Raw genomic sequence first — 22,739 nt, 5'->3', positions numbered from 1 at the left:
TTAAAAGTAAAGCCTTCCTGTATTTTCTGGAATTGCATAGAAACCCTACCAATAGCCTAGATTACACTTAGTAAGTGTGTGCAGTCTCATTTCTCTTCTCCTCTACAGCTCAGTTCTTTAATATGGAGAACGACTTCACCTGTTTTTGTTACTTTATGGCTAGCTTTTCCCATGTGCCCCTTTCTGTGATTCTGAACAACATGAAATAAATGCAAGTAAGAACCCTTCATTTGTAGGACGGGGATGGTTTATAACCACTCATTGTCATCAGATTTAAATGTAGCAAAAGGATCATTATCCTCCTAAATGCTAATGAGGAAACAGAACTCCAGCTCGATTTGTCTCTCCAAGTCAGAGAATATACAGGCAAATGTAGATCCTGCAGGTGTAAACTTACTAAAACTCTTTCCAAGCCAGTTGGTGTCTTTCCTCCCCAGGCATCGGAGCTCAGCAAATGTCCTCTTGGTTGGGGAAGGGAACATCCCATAAACACTTCTCAAGAAACTAGATTATGTAGAGTGAAATGAGAGGGAGGAGGGGGCAGGGTATGAAAGATGGTGGAATGAAACAGACATCATTACCCTATGTACATGTATGATTACACAAATGGTACGAATCTACATCATGCACAACTATAGCAATGAAAATTTGTACCCCTTTTGTGTACAATTAATCAAAATGCAGTCTGTAAAAATTTTTTTAAAAATAAAAATTTTTTAAAATAAAAAATAAATATTTCTCAAGATGGGTAACTCATTGGCAGTCCTAAAGTTGGAGGGAAGAGTGGGATGCTAGAGGAAGAGGGTGCTCTGTACCTGCCTGCTGCTCCTACTGCCCACCCTGCACACACACAGGCATTAGCACACAGATGCCTTCAGCCTCCAGCTTAAGCTTACCTGGTGCATTGCAGACTGGGGGTTACTGCCCCCTTTTTGGAGAAGACTCATTACCAATTAAGATGCTTTTTCAAACAGAATCGGGAGTGGAGTAGTGCCAGATGACAACTGTTCCGACCATATGACAACTGCCCTGCACTTTGGGTGACAAGAGATGAAGCCAAAGGGCCAGCAGGCACATTGGGAGACTTTGGGCTCACCAATGACACTCCTCAAGTCCCCTTCATCTGTCTCTATCCCACTTAGAACCCTGAACTGTTCCTCAGAAAACTGAGTGTCTATATTACATGGGAAGGGAAATCAATCATAGCAAAAGGGGACCAAACACAAACTTCCAGAGGGAAAAGATCTTAGAGAAATTGTCAGCTCATCTGTGTTTGAATTTTTCCTCCAACTTCTCATCCAGTGGCCAAAACAAGGCACAACTGGCCTGTCAGGGACTCCGAGCACAAAAATGAGCAAAGACTTCACCATGAGGAAAGCAAGTTGTCTTCCAGGAACTACAGGCCAGTGGGCAGGTGCTTATTGATGGGACAGAAAGCATGAACCAGGAATGAGAGGCAAAGCTGGAGAGGTGGGTAGCCATGTCACATCAGAAAGAAGACTTTATCCTGTAGTTAGAAGGAATTAAGGGTCCTTTGAGAGAATCTATGTAGGAGAATGACATGGACTCATTTACTTTTAAAATTGTCTATTTTGACATAATTTCAGACTTACAGAAAATTTCAAGAATAGTACAAATAATTCCCAGATACCTTTCACAGAGATTTATATTCTTTCCTCCTCCTCCTTGTCTCCCACCCCTCCTCTTCCAGATGCTCCTTTACTTACAGTGGGCTCACATCTGAATAAACCCATCATAAGTCAAAAATATCATTAAGTCCTAAATGTCTCTAATACTTCTAAGCTGCTGAACATGGTGGCTTATCTTACCTACCTTACCCATGCTCAAAACACTCACATTAGTCAACATTTGGGTGAAATCATCTAAAATAAAGCCTATTTTTTTAACAGTGCTAAATATCTCATGTAACTTACTGAACACAGTTCTGAAAGTAAAAAGCAACTGTTGAATGGGTGTTCAAAATTAAGCTTTTAGTGAATACATATTTCATTCACACCATGATAAAGTAGAAAAATTGGAAGTTGAGTCATCACAAGTTGGAGACAGGTTCAGTCTGTACATGTAATTATATATGGATAGACATAAGTTTATATAATATAGAGATATACAGATTTATACTTTGTTTTCTTTTTCCTGAATGCTTTGAGAATAAACCACAAATAAGATGCCACTTGGCCCCTGAATACTTCACTATTATTTGCCTTTAAATATTTTCACTGTGTCTTCTGTGTAGAAGACAGTTTGCAGCAAGAGAGGTTTCAAACAGGGAAGCACATAAGATCATCTCATCACCCATAAAGGGTAGAGCTGATGGAGGCCAGACCAGGGCAGGCTCACATCACCTATCTAGGTGATAAATCAATGGAACTTGGTAAATGGAGGTAGTTAGAGGTGATGCTGGGCTGCCGTTGGGTGCCTGAATGTGTGGCAAGTAGTGATTCTGTTCCCTGACATGGGGAATGAGAACAAGAGGGAGGGAGGATAAGCTCAGTTCTGGACATGTTGAGACTAATGTGCCCTGAGACTTTGAAATGGATTTTTAAAAAAAATAAATGTATTTTTCATTGACAATTTATGTATATGTATAGGACATACTGTATGCATGCCTGATTCAAATATCACATTGTTCTCCTGGTGAAGGTATCCAAGCAGTCACTACTGTACCGTGGATCTGAAGCACAAGGTAGAAGCCTGACCTGGAGATGAAGAACTGCAAGTCATCAGGATAAAGGTGGTAATTAGAGCCATGGAGTGAATGAAATCACCAAAGGACCGCAGGAGCCTCAGGCAGGTCCCTGCACCTGCCTTAACTTTTCAGAGACTTCATTCCACAGAGAATACAGTTAAATCTTAGTTCCCTGGGGTACCAGGGTGTCCCAGGAATTCCCTATCTGACTGATGAAGCCACCAGGTCCTGATGAAGCCACCAGGTCCAGACATGGAAAACCATGGTGCTGAGGAGCCAGCTGGAGGCCTTGGAGATGAACCTAAGAGTCAGGAAGAAGATAGGTGGTGTGAAAGTATTAAGACCCTCTGATCTGAGAGGCTGGATAAAGGCAGGGGAGACCAGCTTCTGTCTCAGTGAGGTGATGCAGGCCACAGCATGTCTCCCAAGGAGGCAGGGGCAAGCAGAACTTTGCACTGTGTCCTGGAGAGTCTGGGAGACATCAGGGTGGAGTGTGGGTTCCATAACAGGCCTGCTCCTGCCACCTTGGCAAGGCCTGGCTTTGAGGTGGGGGAGGGTGGGGTGGGAAGGAGAATTCCTGCTGAGATTTTGACATCATTCAGCTTATCTTTTGTTTGCTTGCTTGATTTGTTGGTTGGTTTAGTTTGGTTAGTGTGGTTAGGCACCCAGAGTTCAAGCCTCTCTCGGACATTTTATTGGATATGATTTCAAGTAACTCACTTCCTTATCTAATTCACCTTTTCCCTATTCGTTAATGATAGGACTTGATGGATCACATCAGCAATTCCCAGACTTTTGAATTCACTGAACCTAATTTTTAAAAACGCAAACAGCAAAGAGCAACTTTGCCAACTAAGAGCAGAGGTCCTTTAAAATTACCATCATTTCACAAAATAAAAGGGATTTTAAAATAATCTTGGAAAGAGAATAATCTCAAACAATAAACAACCAACAAACAAGAGACCCTCCAACAAAATAGAAGTCACCAACCTTAGGCCAATCTCTCTAAGAGATAAGAACATTTTCTCCTGTCCCTGCAACTCGTTGAGAATGTCATCAAGTGTTCACATAGTCCTTGGTCCAAGAGTTGGAGATGTGTTGTTTGATTACTAGATTGGATCCAGCTCTGACACCTGTTCATTGAAAACACTTTCTGATCCTGCATATTCTTACTTCAAGATCATTCTTAAACACGTCCTTCCTCTCCACTTCTACTGCTGCCTTATCATTTCTATCCCCACGGGTCTCCCTGCCTCCATCTTGCCCATTGTCACCCCTACCCTGCCTCACAACGTGCACCCCTGCCTAGAACACTTTCAGTCTTGTCCCTCCTTGTTCCCCATTTCCTTTGGAGGGGGTGGAAATCATACCATAATCTTCTGAAAAAGCCTTTACTGATGATCATGTTTTACAGAAGAGAAAACCAGAGTCTGAGAGGGGAAACCAATTACACAAAAGGACACAGTAATTATTGGTCAAGCTAGAAGCATACCTGACCCTTTTTTTTTTTTTTTTTGCGGTAGTGGGGATCAAACTCAGGGCCTTGTGCTTGCGAGGCAAGCACTCTACCAGCTGAGCCATCTTCCCAGCCCATACCTGACCCTTTTTATCATACACCCATGCCTTTCCACCTCACTATACTAATCAATATGTTTTAAAAAATATTTGTTATATTATGAAGAGTCACCTCTGCATTGCTTATAGAGCCAGGGTCCAGGCTCCCACCTAGCAATTTCGGGTCTCCTGGATAGTCTGGAGTTCAAGGCTTTCCGTGGGGTCTGGTCCCCTGTTCAATGCCCACTAGTCATCACCATGATCATCCACTGTCATCACATTGGCCTCTCCTTCTCTTGCCCCAACACACAAAGCATCTTCCTACCTCTCAAGGCTTTTCTCAGTCTATTATATCCCCTTTCTTGGAATGCTTCTCCCATTCTTTTTTTTTTTTTTTTTTTTTGTGTGTGTGTGTGTGTGTGTGTTACTGGGGATCGAACCCAGGGCCTTGTGCTTGCTAGGCAAGCACTCTACCAACTGAGCTATATCCCCAGCCCTTCTCCCATTCATTTCATAAAAATTAATTTAGGTCCAATTTGGAGCCAGAACCTTTGTTAAGCACCAATATGCAAAAATGAAGTCAGTGTTTCTGCTCATAAGGAATCCATAGTCTAGGAGCTTTTCCTGTCTTCCCTGATGCTTTGCTGTTGACACCAGCCACATCCCACAGGAAGGCCTCCTCTGAGTTCCATGACATGCTTCTTCCGTATCATCCCTCAGGTCCTGACTCATAATGTTAGCCTCTGAGCTACAGCTCTGCTATCATGTTGAGCTGAACTTGTCTCACCAGGATTATAAGCTCCTTGAGGGCAGGGCTGTGTGTCACACAGTTCCCAGCCCCCACAGTATGCAGCATGTGGTCTGCTTCCTGTATATTTGCTGACTAACTGGACCCTTGCTAAGCTCAGTCCCTTTCCCCTCTGCCCAGCTAGACCCAGGTCCTTCTCAGGCTGAATGTGCTGCAGGTGCCAAGAGCTAGAATCAAGCATGTCTATTTGCAAGTCATACACACTCTGGGGGATAAGGTCCTATACCTACCTTCTCTCCAGCTCACACCTCTCACCCCCATTGCTTGACATAACCCTGTTAATGTTCGTAAGAGTGAAATAAGAATGAGGTAGACTCCAAGGAAAACCTAAAGGAAGAAAAGTGTTGTTAAGTGCCATATTGGAGTCTTAGCCATATGGGAGGGATGCAGATGTAGGAGTCATTGCCACGTAGATATGGACCTAGGGTTGTAGTCTGTGTGGACATATCTTTGGGGAATTTGTAGAAGATATCACCTTTAATTCCATCAACTTTATTCAGTGCTAGCCTTATGCCCCATAAACCAAAATATGGGAAAGACCCATGTGTGTATGTATGACAGTATGAGTATTATAGTGTGTGTGTGTGTGTGTGTGTGTGTGTGTGTAAGAGATACAGAGCCTTACAAAAATGAATGACAGAGCGATGGTAATGAAGACCAGTGTATAATACCATTTGAAAGTCTAAAATACATGTTTGGTCTTATTGGTGGCTCCTAGAGTGCCCATTATGTTTCTGTTTTCTGTTGATAGAAACAATATTGCATCAGACGCTCTTGAAGTAGGTGACTCCACCACAGAAGTCTGTTCCAGGTTGTTAAGGAACATTAAAGAAAAGATTGACAGGATTTAACACCCCAAATCTCACAAATAAGTGGATGTTCACACTTTCTCCAACTATGCAAGCAGTATTCCATTTACTTGGCTAATCCAAGACAAATGATTGAAAAATGTCTATAGGAGTTGAAAGTAGGAAGCTAAGGGGACACAGAGCAGTTTTACTACCTCTTCCCACTGACATGGACCCAGTTCACATCGGCAGACCTGCCTAATGGGGCTCCCTTTTCTCTCTTTTCTTGGAAACATCAAAGGCCTGGGACATTCTTGCTCCTGTGTCCCCAACCAGAAATGTGGTACAAGTGATGAAAAAATGGCCATCCCAGTGTAACTACTCCTAGAGTTTTTCCTCTCTGTAATAGAGTAAGAAGGTGCCTGAGTTGGAATCCCTTCCTCAGACTATCTAGGGTTGTTTCTGTCTGAGTGATACCAGGTTGAAGGGATTCTTTTCCTGAGAAGACCTGGTTCCACTGGGTCTTTTTTTATTTCCTTGGTCAAGCAAAGCCTGTGATCCCAGGTTTAAGGGAGAAACATGGGAGTTCAAGTCTGAGTCTTCCAGGGTTGCAGTGTGACTTCCCAAGGTCTGAGGAAATTCTAAGGCTTTCAGTGAAGCCACAGCTAAATTCTACATCTGAGATTTAAAATGTTTCATCTTTATAATTACCTTGTCTATTTCCATTTCTCTCTATCAGGTCTTTTTTTCCCCCATCATGTAGTATTTTTTTTTTCCATTTAACTGCATATATAAGTGTTGTACAACTTGATGTTTTGATGTGTATACACATTATATGATGACTTAATTAAACTATTTAACATGCATTGCCTCACATATGTTAAATAAAATTTATAGGAGGGCATCAGTTTGAACTGAGCTTCTTCACTAGACCCAACGGACCAAACAAAAGTGGAGTTTCCTTTATGCTGAAGTTCCACATCACCAAGTAGAAACTAAAGTGTTTACTTGACCTTCTTAAAATCAGGAGAGAGAGAGAGAATAAATTCCAAAGCAAGCCAACTTTAGTTGGCATGATAAGGAAGTTCCCTCTGCTTTACCTTTTATAAGAAAAGTAACTTTGGAATAACTAATCTATGTTTTTGTTCTCTGTTTCTGCTTTCCTCACTCCATTTTTGTCTATAAAACCAAACTCTGCTTAGCCCATCAGAACACTCATTCTATCCTGTACTCTGAGGCATTGCCCAATTCTAGAACTGCAAATAAAATACAGCTAAGGTCTTTAAATTTGTCGTAATTTTTCCCTTTGACACATACTTTTTATTTTCATATGATGACAACACTTAAAGATCTACTGCATTAGCAACTTTTAGTACACTGTTATTAAGTACAGTCACCTTGATTTATAACAGATCTCTTGAATTCATTCCTCCTAAAATTTTCAGTCAAGATCTTATGACACTGGGTGACAAGTGCCACTACTACCTTAAAATTTTTGTAACTCTGAGTTCATACTTCTAGATTATGTTTTGCCCTAGTTTTCAGAGCATTGCTCCACAATACTCCCAACAGTTGTTGAACATTCATTTTGTGCCAAATGCTTGCACATACTTTTAAATTGTTCCTTTTAATCCTTATTACTGAAATGCAGAATGGTGCTATTATCCTCATTAACAAAGGAGGAAGCGGAAACTCAAAAACATTAAGTGCCCAAAGTCACCCAACTGGTAAAAGGCAGAGCCCCAATAGCACCAGTCCATCCTTGAATATGGGAGTATCCAAGTCTGTCCCTTGTGGCACCCTCTTTGTCTCAGGATGGCTAACAGGGTGGGGAGGAAGCAACAGGACTAGGGCCTTTGGAGCTCAGAATCCAGGACCCAGCCAAGGAGTATTCCATGAGCTCATTCTAATGTAATGCTTCTTAGCTCCCTCACCCCCTCCACCTTATGATAATCATTTCCTTGGGAAGCCTGAAGTCTGAGCGACTTATACATATGTAGAGAGATAGAGAGATAAATACTGTCTACTGTAGCCACCCAGATTTCTTAATGGGGCCTTAATGGTTTTCCCAACAGCAGGCAGAACAGAGAGCTGTGGCCCTCATTATTTCTAAAAGAAAAAAACCAAAAATACAAAAAATAAAATAATAATAATAAAGGAAGTTCTTGAGTTGAAACCAAGACACTAATGACAAAAATAAAAAATACATAAACAAAAAAATAGGAAAAATCCGAAGCTTTGTTTTAGCTTTATCTGCCCACCAGTACAAGCTCAATGTGGCTCTGAGCCCATAATTAAGCCAAAGTCTTAACTTTGCTGAGTTTAATGGGATTCCAAGAGAGCTATTCACCTTCTTATCAGTTTTCCTTAAAACAATGTTACCTGCACAGCCCACCCAGGTCACTCTCTCCTTCTTCCAACCAGAACTTCCCGGACCACTGCTCTCACACCCCCCACACCCAGCACTGTCCTGAATGCTTGCTCCGGACCATCCCAGATGCCAAGGTTCTAAGTCAAAAGTCATGAGTGGGTTTAGAAATCCAAGGAGGCCAGCCCTCATGAAGTGATGGGGAGGTGGGGTGAGGGCAAAGGTGAAGGTGCTGTCATCTCAGTGCCCCGCCATGCCACGAGGGAGGCTGCCAGCCCTGGGGGGTGAGTAAAACCTGAAATTTGAGGAAGGACACGTGAATCCTATTGTGATTAGGAACTAATTAGGACACCCCAATCCTAGGCCACCTCGTGACCTTGGGCAGGGATATGAGATGTATAAAAGGTGGACAGGCTCAGAGCATCCCAAACCCCTTGGCATCTCCACGCCACAGTCGCTGCTAAACTCAGGTAAGTGGCGAGGAGGCACCCTTCATAGCAGCCTCGCTTCACATACGTCCTAATCCCTGATGGGGAGCTGGGACAGTAGCTCTGGGTGGTTGGTCGGAAAGAAAACCCTCATTTGGACATCTATCTTTCCCTTATTGTTTGAAACCAATCTATCCTGAGCTCCTGTGAATTGTCTAAGTGGGAGTGTGAGAAGCAGGGCTGAGACAGGAGAGGAATTTCTCCAGGAAGGACAGCATCCTGAGGATCTGCTGGCATGGTGGGCATGTTGCATCTTTGCAGATGCTAAGAGGGAATTGGTAGAAGAAGAGGGGAGCACCAACCTTGTACAAAGCCACTGTACAGAGCAAGGTTGCCCTTTCAGAAAAAAGAGTAGAGTTTAGGGAGGAAGGGAAGCAGGTTGGCTCAGGAGATCCCAGAAGCAGAGAAGCAGGGACAAGATGATACAGTGTAGCGGGATGATTCTGCTCTGGAAATCAGACCACTGTTCCACTCACCTGTGCTGAGTGGCTATGAAACTGTCCCTCCTCCCTCTGAGAATTGCTTTCCTCAACTGTAACCAAGAGAGTCAAACTCGAAGGCCCCTTTTATCTACCTCTGAATCTCTCTGTTCAATTCATTTCCTTAGACTGTGGTAAAGATGCTTCTTTTTAAATTTTTGTAAATTTATTTCCTAAATTGAAACCACTATAGTGTTCATTTTGTGCTAGGTCCTGTGTGCATGTGTGCACGTATGCATGCACATGCATACACCCACCTATATGTATATGCGTGCTTGTATGTCTGTATTTTTACATGCCCACTTCAACCTTATAGCAACCCTAAGAAAGGTGAGTATGGAAAAGTTAAGTAACTTGCTCAAAGTGACATAGCTCTTAGTGGTTTAGGCAGGACTGAGATTCTAGGCAATTCTATTCCAGAAGTCACAGTTTTTACCCTAACAACTGTTTACTCTGTTTTTCTCCCCATATTTCCTTCTTATTCTTTCTTTTCCTCCCTCTCCCTCTCTACATTTTTCTTTTTTTTTTCTTCCACTTTTTCTCCATTTCTCTTTTCCTTCCTCCCTTCCTTCCTTGTTTCTTTATGCATCTCAAAAGGAGTAGATATGGCTCATCAACATTTAGCTAAATTTTACACACACACACACACACACACACACACACACACACACACCCCTTGAATTTGTGAAGGTGTCAGGTCAGAGTAAAAGCAGAGCAGCATGTAAATGTGACAGGAAGTTCACCCGGACCCCAGTGTTCCTTATTTCTGTCTCCTTCTGCTTCCAGTTGCAAGTCCAGCTGCAAGTCCAGCCCAGAATGTCTCAGCAGAAGCAAAAGCAGTGTGCTCCCCCACAGCAGTGCTGCCCCCCACCCCAGCAGTGCTGCCCCCCACCCCAGCAGTGCTGCCCCCCGCCTCAGCAGTCCTGCCCCCCAACTCAGCAGTCGAAACAGCCTTGCCAGCCTCCACCCAAGTGCCAACAGAAGTGCCCACCCCCTCAGCAGTGCCAGAAGTCCAAGCAGAAGTAAGCCCCTGGCCAGTGACCAGAAGCAAGTCCCCAGAGAAACAGAGCATGAAGTATCCGGAGTCAGCGTCCTGCATCCCTTTCCTCATCTGCCAAGAGTGGACCCACTCACCCCTGCTTCTGGATGCAGCCACCCTTCACACTTGGGGGAAAGGCAGCACCAGGATGGTGCTTCCTTGATCTCTACCCCTTCTTAATGAGCAGCTGCAGTTTCCATCTCAGACAAGGATCTGGTTCTAAACTGTCTAATCATCTTTGCTGACGTGCACCTACATCACCCTGCTGGAAACTTGGGTGACACGCCCAGACACCCTTTCCCATCACCCTTCCCAAACAATTAAATTAGAATTCCTCTGGCACTAAATGTCTGTCTGATGATCTGTTGTTTGGAAATGTTACATTATGGGTTTTTTTTTTATCCTTCTTCCAACCCAGAGCCCCAGTGCATGGAGAAGAAGTGGCATGGGGAGGTGTACTTTTGAGGTGTTGGGGCATTTACAAGGGTCCTGCCAGGGTAAAGAGTGAGAGGCAGGGGCTTCTGCAACACAGACACATACCACATTCATCACATAGAGTCAGGGAGCACAGAGCCCTCAAGGAAAAGCCACCCTCCTGAGTCCAGAAAGTAAGGGAACCCACCAGCAAAGAACTACACAGTGGAGAAAAAGAATAGTGCCAATAAATTCTAACTCAGACAACACACTCCAAGCACTGGTAGGTTAAAGGGTGTTGGAGACAGGGCCTCAAAAAAATAAAGGCCAAAGTTCCTTCAAGCTAACTTAATGTGAAATCAGAAGACCATCTATTCAAACATCCTACACCCAACAAACACATACTCACCAGATAATTTTTGGTCAAAGTCCCAGTTCTTATCATTTCCATAGTTGGGCATTCTCTGGAACTATGTCTTCCCCCACTGTCCCCCTACTTTCAATTCTCTGAATTTCTGAGTGATCAAGGAATGAACCAAACACACAATCCAAACTTTTAATTTCTATTGCTTCAATTATCCACCCCCATCCCTCTCCACCAGATCTCTCTCTCTCTTACAAAATAGTCTGCAAACTGAGGCATTTAAATCTCAACCTATATCTGCCTCCCCTTTCATGTTTCTGGGCTCCAAGAGAATCACTGAAAATCAGCAGACATGCCCAAAAGAAGCAAGAAAAGACACTAATATAAACTAAAAGTCTGGATTGTTCCCAACATACCTTACAGACCCTGGAGAATGCAAAGTTAGCTAAGACCAAGGTTTTTAGCATGACTTCCCTGAATAGCTTGGCTCTTTTTCTTCATCTTGGCTTTCATCTCGCCTCCATTCACCCACCAACCCACCCACCATCCATCCGTCCAACCATCCATCATGCATCAATTCACTCTTAAGCACTGCTCTCCCATTTGCTCAGACTGCAATGAACATCGTGAAGATACAGAAGCAGTTCAAACTTCCACACCTCTTGGCTTAACAATTCCCACAAAGGCCAAGCTGAGACTCTCCCAAGATAAACAAAGAACAATTAGACATAACAGCATCTAATCAAGGGATGACTCGAGGTGTGCACTACCTCCCTCGTGCCCTCGGAACTCAGAGGAGACCAAGAGTGAAGACAATGAGAGTTTCTGAGAAGAGGAAAGAGAACTTGGCCATCTCCCAAGTTACAGCACCTACCACAGAGCTCCCAGAAAATATCTGTGCAGTAACAAAGGTGTAATTGAAATTGGAGGTTGAGAGGATTTGTCTAGGGAAGACAGCATTCCAGAACTGGGTACTGCACAAGCCAGTGTTATGAGTGCCAGGTGCACCCAGAAAGGCCAGTCCCCCCATATCTAAGCTCCAGCACAGGGTGGTAGGAAAATGCAGCCACTTACACTTGCTGAAAATCACAGACATCTGGGTGGACAGCTCCAGTTTTGTGACCTATGTCTCATAACCCTTTCTCTAGAATGTTGCATTTGACAGACACTCAACTCTGACATATAATAAAGCATTGGTAAGTTGTGTAAACCTTGATGGAATTCATGGAAAATGATGTAAACATTTCCCAACACTCAGATATCTTATTCAGCAAAGTCTCCAAATATCTCCTGTCTCCATCCCCATATATTTAGTATCTTCCCCAAATTTCTCTCAGGTGGGTTCTCATCCCTTTTTTCCTTATGCTCACTCAGCAACTTAACATAAGGTTTAATTTTGCCTCCTGGGCTTCATTAATTTTCTTCCCTACTAATTGTCATAACTTGCATGTGTGCACATGTACATGTGTAGACGTGCTGTGTGCACATATGCTACTAGTGAGCAGAGCAAGCAATCATCTAGAAACTTCCTCAGAAAATAAAAAGACCACAAGCAGTTAGCCTTGCTGATTTTTCTCTTTCCCCCATCATCAATTAGGTTTGGATTCCAGAACTACCTTCTGTAGCTGTGTGACCTGGACAACTTCAAGAACTTCTCTAGCGCTCATTTTTCTCATTTGTAAAATGGTGAGAAAACCTGTCTCTTGGGGTTGTCAGGGGTGATGGGTGTTTAATGAGACAATATAAATAAAATAGTCAGGGTAGTATGACTATAGTAAGTGCTGACAAGTGTTAACTATTACTTTTATTACTATTCTCCAAGTCCAGAAGGAGCTACAAGACTGCAGGTAGCATCCTCCCCACATTCCCATCAACCTGAAGACTTGGGATTTGCCCAGACTTTTAGTGAAACAAAGGTGGGAGGGGCATTGCATATTTGGCAGATGGGGCAAGGACAAAATAAGTAGAGCAATGGGTCCAAGTGAATGTTCACAGAGGAAGCAAAATTTAGTCTAGGGTGAAAGTGCGCAATTTGGTGGCTACCCTTCTCTTCCAAAATCTTCACTTTTTAACATCAGCTCATGACAGATCCTGTACTCAAGGTGATCTGGGGCAGCTTTGACCCACAATGGTCATCACCTGTCAGTTAATGAAGTTAGTCATGTCTTTTGGAAGCAGATTATGCTCCCTGGAGGGCAAGAACTGAGGCCAACAAGAAAGCAAGCAGGTACAGGAGCAGGGGCTTGACTGACTTGGAGGTGCCAAACATGTGTGCACATCAGACCATTCAATTCTGGCACCACCCTATCACAGTAGGTACGATTATGCCCATGACAGATAAGTTCAGAGAAGTTCCTTATTTGATAATAGTAATAATGTCTTGTCAGTGGTAGAGCTGATATTTAAACTCAGGACCCTCAGACCCTCTAGTCTGTGTCTAGCAGGTGTTCTTATTGTGATAGCAGCTGTTAGAAGCATAAAGCCTGGAACTTCCAGAATGAGAAGGCAAAGCCAGGCATGTTCACATACAGTCACACACTTGCTTGTATAACACAGACATACACTCATGCATGTTCACATTCTTATGCAAATTCAATTCACAAGGTTGGCACTCAAAATAATGTCTACATTGTTTTACAGACTTTATAGGTTGACACTGAGCATTGACAGAAGAAGCTGGAGAAGAGTCCTAGGGGCTCCTTGCTGTGGCCCCATCAGCCTCATAGGTTTCCTTAGAGTGGAGAATGAGTGGGCAGTCAGGTGGGCAAGGGAATTGGTGCTGTGGCCATTTACCTTTTGTTATAGAGGTATTTTTAATATTTTGACCATGGATTCAGCAACACCTGTGCAGATTGCTAGCATCTGCTGAACATCAGCCCTGTGCACACTCATCCTCACACACTCACACCCATGCTCATATTCCACACCCTTCATGAGGCCTCTCATGAGGGCTCATCACACACTGACACAGTCACATGGTGTCCATTACATCCAAACGTCTTCACCCATGAACATACACTGGCAGACATCTCAACACACAAACGCATACTCACATTGTCCCTCGCACCCATGCTGTGACTGCAGAGGACTGAGACTGGGCCTCTGTCCTCATGACCCTTGTCACTTTTCTCCAAACCATTACCACATTCAGGAAGGGATATTTGACCATCTGTCTTCAGTGAATTTCTACAGAACAGAGAACTCAGGATGAAGAGTGGAGATGACGGTTGGAAGGGAATGTGCCTTCCTCAGAAAAGAAAACAAAATTGTACACACACATAAACACACTCCAAATGAAGAAATTCCCTGGAAGGCGACATGGATGGTATGGTACAGAAAAAGAATACCCATCCATCAGGTTGGGGTTATGACCCAGTGGCAGAACAATTGCCTAGCATGTGTGAAGCACTGGGTTTGATTCCCAGCACCACATATAAATTAAATAAATAAATAAATAAATAAATAAATATCCATCAACAACTAAAAAAAAAATTAAAAAATAAAAAGAATACCCATCCATCCTCCTAGAGTCTGACAGTTCTGAGGTCCAATCCCTTCTTCCCTGCTTTCACATTAGGTAACCTTAGCCAACTCACATCTGCCTTCTAAGCTATTAAATGACACTAATAACTCAAACTTCAGTGTCTGAATGTGAAGCTCAAGCAGTTTCTGACAGGCAGTGCTGGCCTACCCTTTCCTCATTCTACACCCCACAACTAGGAAAGGTCGTGCTCACCCACCCTCCTGCTGGGCACACACCCTTCTTTACCCCAGGTGCCCCAACTGGTGTTGGACTCTGCATAGAAGCTCCAGCTCCAGGCAGTCAGGAGCCTCTGGAGGAAGCCCTACCTGTGGGTGTGACAGGGTTTGGTGGGCTCCACCTTCTCCTGCATGTTTGTACAGCCCTAGCTACCTAACATTCCTGGGGAATCACAGACTTGGGGCACTGAAGACTGCAGGTGTGGCCACAGTTGCTGCCCAGCCATGCTGAAACTCCTCCTATGTTGCTTAGGTGGCAGTCTGTTCTGGGTGGTGGTTGTGTGGGGATCCTGTCCATGTGCAGAGAACAGCCATTTTTGTTCTACTGACTCCTGCCTGGCTCCTGGTATTCAGTCCTCAGCCTTCTGGAAATTATATGCCAGCTATCAGGAATTAGACAGACTGTTTCCAGCTCACTCTGAAATGAAATAAAAGGTAACCATTTGCTCTGTCCTGGATTTCCAGGTGGCCCTTTGGTTCAAGTCACCTCTGCCTGCATGGGCTAATGATCCATAGTATGAGGATATTCATGTCTTCAGAGGCCCCATACCTCCAAATAAAGAGCACGGGGAAAGAATTTGAGACAAATGACTGTCTTGACCCTGCCCCTGGTCTCCTACTGGATCCTGGGCAAGTCCTTCCCATTCCACAGGCCTTGTGGTCCCCACCTGTGCATTTTATTATAGAACTCCAGCAAAGGGAAAACTCAGGGTGATGGCAGTGTTGGGCTTGCTGAATTGTTTCTCAGTTTTCTTACAATTCTGACTCAATATGAGGTGACTCATTCTAATCTCTATTTAGTGTCTTCTTTTCCTAACTAGTCACAGTTATGGGAAACCCCAACAGAGGTAAGTTTGAGGCCACCCAAGTTCTTTGCATGGAGGTACAGAGAAAGCTTAGGTGAAACCCTAATGCATGTTTGCAGAACCCTCAGGCTGAGGACTAACCCTTTTCCCTCCAGAGAACCAACACACATACGTGGTCTTGCTGCTATTTAAAAGCAGCAAGTTACCACTATAAATAAAGCTCTGCAGTGCTATCTTAACACTCGTCCTACATGATAGTCATTCCTGCAACATAAGACACAACAAATTCTTATTTTGCAAATGAGGAAAGTGAAACTCAAAGAGGTCACAAACTTTACCTAACACCATATAGTTAGTAGCTAAAGAGCTGGGATTCAAATATGTCTGTATTGGCACAGAAAGACAAATACTAAATGACTTGAATTCTGTGTGGAATCTAAAGAGAAAATCCCACAGAAGCAGAGAGTTGAATGGTTGCCAGGGGCTGGGGGGAAGGAGATATTGGTCAAAGGGTACAAAATTTCAATCAGACAGGAGGAATGAGTTCAAGAAATCTACTCTAGTTAGCCACAATGTTAAGTTAATTTAATCATTAAAAGGGTAGATTGTAAGTAGTCTTACACCAAAAAAAAAAGCAAATATGTAAGCTAATGTGTATGTTAATTGGCTCCATTTAGCCATTCCACAATGTATGTATACTTCAAAATATCATGTTGTATATCATAAACATGTACAACTTTTTAAAATTAAAAAACAAATAGAAACTTTAAAAATTGCTTGAAAGGAAGAAAAGATGTCAACAGGAGAGAAATTGAGGGACAAAAACACAGAAACTCCCCACACTATCTTTGTAATTTTACTGTCAATCTAAAATTATTCCAAAATAAAAAGTTTGCTTTATAAAATTACAGAGAGAGAGAGAAAGAAAGAAAGAAAGAAAGAAAGAAAGAAAGAAAGAAAGAAAGAAAGAAAGAAAGAAAGAAAGGGAGGGAGGGAGGGAGGGAGGGAGAAAGAAAGAAAGAAAGAAAGAAAGAAAGAAAGAAAGAAAGAAAGAAAGAAAGAAAGAAAGAAAGATGGGGAATGAATCTGTCTTTCATGCAAGTCCATCCTTTTGACTCTGATCCCCCAAGATTAAACTAAAAGCTCCACGGTGGACAAAGCTGGCTTTTTCTCAATTATATATTCCAGTAGAGGGAGAATTGTGGGTGATGTCTAAAGAAGGCTTAGGTGCAGGTTACCAACTCTGTGGAACTGGATGGGAGTCTTTTTTCTTGTTCATGTTGGCCTGAGGAAATAAAATTAAACCATCAGACAAGTGTGCTTTGGCCAGAACTTCTTCAATGGTGTGGGGTGAAAGAGCTGTGTTTTTTAAGACTGGTAGAGAGCACTCAGTCCCATCCCCCCAGCTATTCCATTCCCCCATGAGACTGGATCAGGAGAGCAGCCATTGTCTTTGTTCCCTATGTGTAGAGTGTCCTGTGTATTTGTGTGCATGCATGTGTATATGTGTGCAAGTGCATTCACATGTGCATGCACACACATGTGGGTGTAATATTTTCTTTGTGGACAGTCAGGAAAGTGGCACCCACTAGCAAAATCTTAATAAAATTTCCTGCCAATGTTCCATCACATGTAGTTTGACTAGGTCCTCTGCAGGGACAATCATGAAATCAGAATCTTGGTTTTGTTAAAGATGCTCATTTTGATACTCTTTAGAATAGACTAGGGTAGTTCATAGAATAGTGTTGGCTTTGCTATCCTAGAGGACAAGTGACCTGTGCTTGCAGGGCAAGCAGCAGTGAGAAACACAAGGGGAAGGGGAATAGGAGAGAAAGGATCAGACGTAGGACCAGTAGCCTTGTAAAAGGGTGTGCTGCGTCAGGCATCTACCCCAGACTCACCTGCGGGTGCTGACATAGAAGCACATGCAACTCACACCAAGGATGATCTCAAGCTCCTTCCTTCTGCAGGTTGGACCAAGGGGGGCTGCCAGTCCCAGGGATTAAAGCCAGGAAGAGCTTTTGGGGGAAGAAGAGTAGGAGCTGGTCAATAATTAGAGCAGTCTCTGTGAGAAATAAATTAAATTAAAGACAATCACCTAGGTCAGCAGTGGGAACAACCCCTGAGACCAGATGCATGGAACTTCAGCTGATTTCTTGCTGCTCAAGATTTATCTTCAAACTGGATGTGGTGGAACACACCTGTAACCCCAGAAATTTGGGAGGCTGAGGCAGGAGGATTGCAAGTCAGCCTCAGCAACTTAGTGAAGTCTTGAGCAACTTAGCATGACCCTGTCTCAAACTAAAAACAATAAAATAAAAGGACCAGGGATGTGGCTCAGTAGTTAAGCACCTCTGGGTTCAACCCAGTGCCCAAAAATAAATAAATAAATAAATAAATAAATAAATAAATAAATAAATAAAATAAAATAAAATAAAAAAATAAAAAATAAAAAATTCAGCTTCTACTTGGAGATCTCTTTCTAATCATGGCTTCCTTCACTGAAGCCCTTTCCTCAGAACTAAAATGAAACCAAAGTGGCTTCAAAGAGAACTAGACTAAAGGCTTAGTCACCAAAAAAGGCAAATACACACAGAGTGACATACGGCCTGGTGTTACTGATCTTCTGGTCAATGAGTTTGACTCATGCATTCCCAGCATGAGCTCCACTGCAAGGGCACCTCCAACATCTTGCCTTTCAGGATGAGGCCACCTTATCCTCCACATCCAGAAGCACACTCAAGCACTTCCAGGCTATTCAAAAGCTAGGCAATGCTTCCTTACTTCTCCCTATGCTGGGAGGTACAGTCAAGAAGGCTCATCATTTGGGAAGGAGACAGCGTGATTCAGTGCAAAATTCAGTCATTAAAGCAAGCTGCAAGGGGCTTCGGTGCTGGTCCAATCATTTACCAGCTCCATCACTTGAGGCAAGTTACTTAACCTCTCTGAATTTCAGTTCCCTCATTTGATGAACAGATGTGGTGCTTCTCTACCTAGAGAGATGGGGATCCACTGCAGGGGGACTTGCCTTTTCCATACCTTCTGCTCTCCACCTAGACTGATCCTTCTGATCTCCAGGGAGTCCTACCTATTTCACGTCCCATGCACCAATTCAGCCAGCCTCTCTAAGTCAAGCCATACTTCCAACTACAACTAGTAAAGGGACCCTAGAAAAAGGCTGAGTTCAAGGGGAAAGTTGTCAGCCCTTCCTCTGGGAGAAACATGGTCCAGCTTGGGAGGCTGTGACAGTGGGAGGAGGACCAGCTGAGTACTCTCCAGCCCAAGTCTCCCTGCTAAACGTGAGGTACAGGGATCACTGAGGTCTCACTTGAATCTCCAGTCTCATTTGTTTCTTTCCTGCTCTAGAACTCTGCTGAAATGAGAAACAGGTGCACTGGCGTGTCATGCCCAGAAGGTGGTGCTCTGCCCTAATTGCCTACGGGCTGGACGTGTGATGTGGTTTGGCACTAGGTTCTACAGTCAGAGTCAGAAATTAGATGGTTTATTTATCTTCCCAACCACAGCCATAAAGTCATTCATGAGAAAATATCAGTTGCCCACAAATAGATGGTCCTTGTCATGCTGTTGTGTTAGGCCCAGGTTGGCTTTCTTCCATATCTCCTTCCTCTCCCCTCTCCTTGTACATCTCCCACCTAAGTATGCACAGTCACATACACATAAGTGCACACACACACATGGGCAGATATGAACACACCTGAGTTACCATCTTCTCTGCCATTAGGATACACTAGGCTTTAGCATTTACTTTCCCTTTGGCCAGTGTTAAGCCAGAATTAGGAGGGGAATCTCCTTGGGAGAAAGAAGTCAGTTTTTATATAGTTTGTGTATCAGTCAGGATAAACTAAAGTATACTTCAGTAATCCATGAAGTACCAATTCCAGCAGTTTAAACAAAGGCTCATTCCTCATTTATTCTGCATGGCCACTGAGGTTCAGATGCAGACTTGCTACAAACTGATTCAACTTTGGAACCCAGGCTGACAAAGCATCCTGTATCTGGAGCCTTCTCAGTCCTTATGGGAGAAAGGAACATAGTGAATGAAATTTGTCTTTGGTGGGCCAACACAGAGGGACAAAATGCCCTAGGCAAGGAAGAGGCCAGGGATATAAAAAACAACCGGGGTCTGCCAATAGAGCCAAGAGTTCTCCATCACAGACACCTGGGGATAATCACATTTATATGGACTCTCTGATCTAACCCTAACTCTAAACCCAACTAGATGTGATTTTAAATTTGTTTGTTTGTTTTACTGTTTATTTATTTTTGTGGCTCTGGTGGTTGAAACCAGGGATGCCCTACCACTGAAGGATGTACACTTTTTAATTTGTAAATTAAAAAGGATGTAGTCCTTTTTAATCTGAAACAGAGTCTAAGTTGCCCAGGCTAACCTTGAACTTGGGATCCTCCTACTTTGACCTCCTACTTCAGCCTCCTGAGTAACTGGGATTACAGATGTGTGCTACCGCACCTGGCTATGTTTATTTTAAACAAATATTTGATGTGTATATGTTATAGACTGATAGGAGTCAAAGAAAAGTGGGGAATGTTCCTGCCTCAGGAAGTTCATAGTTTCTTGGTATGGTGACTCACGCCTGTAATCCCAGTGACTCTGGAGGCTGATGCAGGAGGATTGCAAGTTAGAGGCCAGCTTTAGCAACTAAGTGAAACCCTAAGCAACTTAGTGAGAACTTATTTCAAAATAAGAAGGTCTACCCATGTGACTCAATGGTTAGCATATCTGGGTTCAATCCCCAGTACTAAAGACAAAAAATAAACAACAACAAAAAGTTGCAATTGACAGAGGACTAGACTCCTGCACAGTCTGTCAAAAAGCAGCAGAATCACTTAGGACAGGAGCTTCCTAAGTGGAGATGTGAATTTTCAGGGAAAAAGCAGACCAGTTTCTGAAGTACAAAGAGGATTAGTTAGGCACAGAATAGGGGCAGGCAGTCCAGGCAGAGAAAGTGATTTATTAACAGGAAAAGAAGAACATATTATCTTTGAAAATAAAAAGAAACTGTAAGTACTTCACCATGGCTTATGGCTAGAGCAGTAGAGAATTTGCATAGAAAGAAAAAGGAATGGGGATGAGAAGGGAGAAAGTAAGCTGGGGACCTTTAGAGGGATCTGAAGTGTGAAGAACCTCCTAAGCCATGTCTGGAAGTATGGTCTTCGCCCTGAGACTGGTGGGGAGTCCCTGAAGGTTTTTGGGCATGGAGGGATTTGATTACTGTGGATACAAGATGTTATCCTGCCCTTTACCTTCCTATGCAGTTCAGGAAGGATGGATGTGGTGGTGGGGTTGGGGGTCATATACCGTTGTGCTTAGCATGTCACAGCACAGGATGGCAACTACACAGAGCCCTGGAGGCCCTGGTCCTAAAATGAGGATCCTGAGTCATCACGGGATACTATCTGAAGTGGATTCTGGCAGCCCTTGCTTACTGTCTTCCGAAGTCACTTCTGTGGTCAGAGAGCAGGGCACCAACTAGACAAACTGGCCCCCATTGTACTATATCCTAATAGTTCTGTTTGGTTGGGTTCCCTTCTCAGCCACCATCACTGAGGCCCCAGCTGATCTGAGGGGCAACCTGAGCCCCAGCTCCCCATTCTGAGGGCCAAGGGAACAGTTAGGTCCCCCATGGACTGTGTGCCAAGGTAGAAATGTCCTCTTGCTCCAACCATCTTCCAGGAAGAGAGTTACTGCCCACTAGGGCTGCTTCTGGCTGGTCTTTAGCTGAGACAACATTCACTGAGCTCAGTTGACCAATGACAACTAATCTGGCTTCTGAAACTTCTCCTAGGCTCTGTACTCCCTGTAAAACCCGGTTTTAGCACAGAACTCTATTAATGTCAATTTAGCAAGAAATAAGTTTTTTAAAACACTTAAAATAATTTAAAAATGAATATTAAATATTTATTTATAATAATGATTACTTACAATAACTAAAAGAAATAAAATGAGGAAATGATTTCCAACTTCTGTGATATGCTTCTTAGGGGCTCCTACACAGAGCATTCTTTCTCTTTTAAAATTTTTATTGGTGCATTATGATCATATGTAATAGTGGAATTCATTGTGACATGTCTTGTCTTATATCTTCAGTTTCCCCACCCTTGATACCCGGCTGTCCTTAACATCCAATCAAGTTCCTTATCCTCCACTATCCCCAAGGTATAGTCTTATCACCCTGGCTTATCTTCAACAAGAATCTTGTTAGGTTGGTTTAGCCACAGTCACCCTTATCCATTGTGTTTCCTTTTAGGAAGTTTCTGTCCATTGACTCCCACCCTGTTCCTTGGCTATAAATTCCATCAGAGAAGCACTTGCTAATGCTGTACTTGAAGCTGAGACCAAACTTTCTCTCCCCCATTACAGTGGTCCCTATTCCTACCACAGTTGCCCTGGTTACGTCTTCTTTCCTCTCTCTCTCCCCTCTCCTCCCCCTCCCTTCACCTCTTCTCCTCCCCTCTCCTCCCCTCTCCTCTCCTCTCCTCTCCTCCAGTCTCCTCCCCTCTCCTCTCCTCCCCTCCCCTCTCCTCTCCTCCCCTCTCCTCTCCTCTCCTCTCCTCTCCCCTCCTCTGCTCTCCCCTCTCCTCTCACAGTACTGGGGATTGAACGCAGAGGCACTCTACTACTACTAAAAAGTTAGCAGAACTTTTTATTTTATTTTGAGATAGGGTCTCACTAAGCTACCCAGGTTGGCCTCAAACTTCCATTCTCCTGCCTCAGCCTCCCAAGTTGCTGTGATTACAGGTGTGCATGACCATATCCAGTTCTTCCTTAAGTGTCATTAAGTAAGTTTTTTCTTTAACATCAGGGATGTAGATCAGAGGGAACTCCTTTGAGTTCTCTACCTTTGGACTAGCCCCTATCCCCAATGGGGCTTGCTTTCTTATACTATACTATATACTGTACTGTATATGCTTTTCAAAGTTAGCCATCCACCAGCCAGCCAACCCACCAGTCAGGAAATCAGCTGATGAACCACTCCACCAGCTAGCTAGTCAGTTGTTGGGCGAATTAACTAGTTAGGCAGCCAGTTTGTCGGCTTTCTTTCTACTTATGCACTCACCTACTCACCCCTCCTTCTTTCATCTGCTTTCTCACCTACTCACTCAGCAGCATCCTTTAGTCACTGAA

At 43.5% G+C, this 22,739-nt stretch overlaps 1 protein-coding gene and 1 non-coding gene across 2 annotated transcripts; one reads left to right on the top strand and one right to left on the bottom strand.

Moving 5' to 3' along the window:
• Positions 1-4,683: 4,683 nt before the first annotated feature.
• Positions 4,684-4,751, bottom strand: Trnaa-agc (transfer RNA alanine (anticodon AGC)). Its single transcript has one exon. It is a non-coding gene; the product is annotated as a tRNA-Ala (tRNA).
• A 3,791-nt stretch (positions 4,752-8,542) lies between these two features.
• On the top strand, positions 8,543-10,572 carry LOC124963268 (anti-sigma-I factor RsgI2-like). Its single transcript, XM_047522894.1, has 2 exons — positions 8,543-8,695; positions 9,979-10,572. The coding sequence occupies exons 1-2, from the start codon at positions 8,620-8,622 to the stop codon at positions 10,392-10,394; spliced, it is 492 nt and encodes a 163-aa protein (XP_047378850.1). The 5' UTR covers positions 8,543-8,619; the 3' UTR covers positions 10,395-10,572.
• Positions 10,573-22,739: the final 12,167 nt, after the last annotated feature.

The sequence above is a fragment of the Sciurus carolinensis genome, chromosome 1 (genome assembly GCF_902686445.1).
Source record: "Sciurus carolinensis chromosome 1, mSciCar1.2, whole genome shotgun sequence".
NCBI classification, from domain to species: Eukaryota; Metazoa; Chordata; class Mammalia; order Rodentia; family Sciuridae; genus Sciurus; species Sciurus carolinensis.
The sequence above is the reverse complement of the archived record's forward strand: the minus strand, read 5'-3'. Positions and strand labels throughout refer to the sequence as shown.

Coding starts and splice junctions, on each gene's coding strand:
- LOC124963268 (XM_047522894.1), top strand. CDS start 8,620: ATGTATAAAAGGTGGACAGGCTCAGAGCATCCCAAACCCCTTGGCATC. Junction 8,696..9,978: donor ACAGTCGCTGCTAAACTCAG/GTAAGTGGCGAG, acceptor TTCTGCTTCCAG/TTGCAAGTCCAGCTGCAAGT.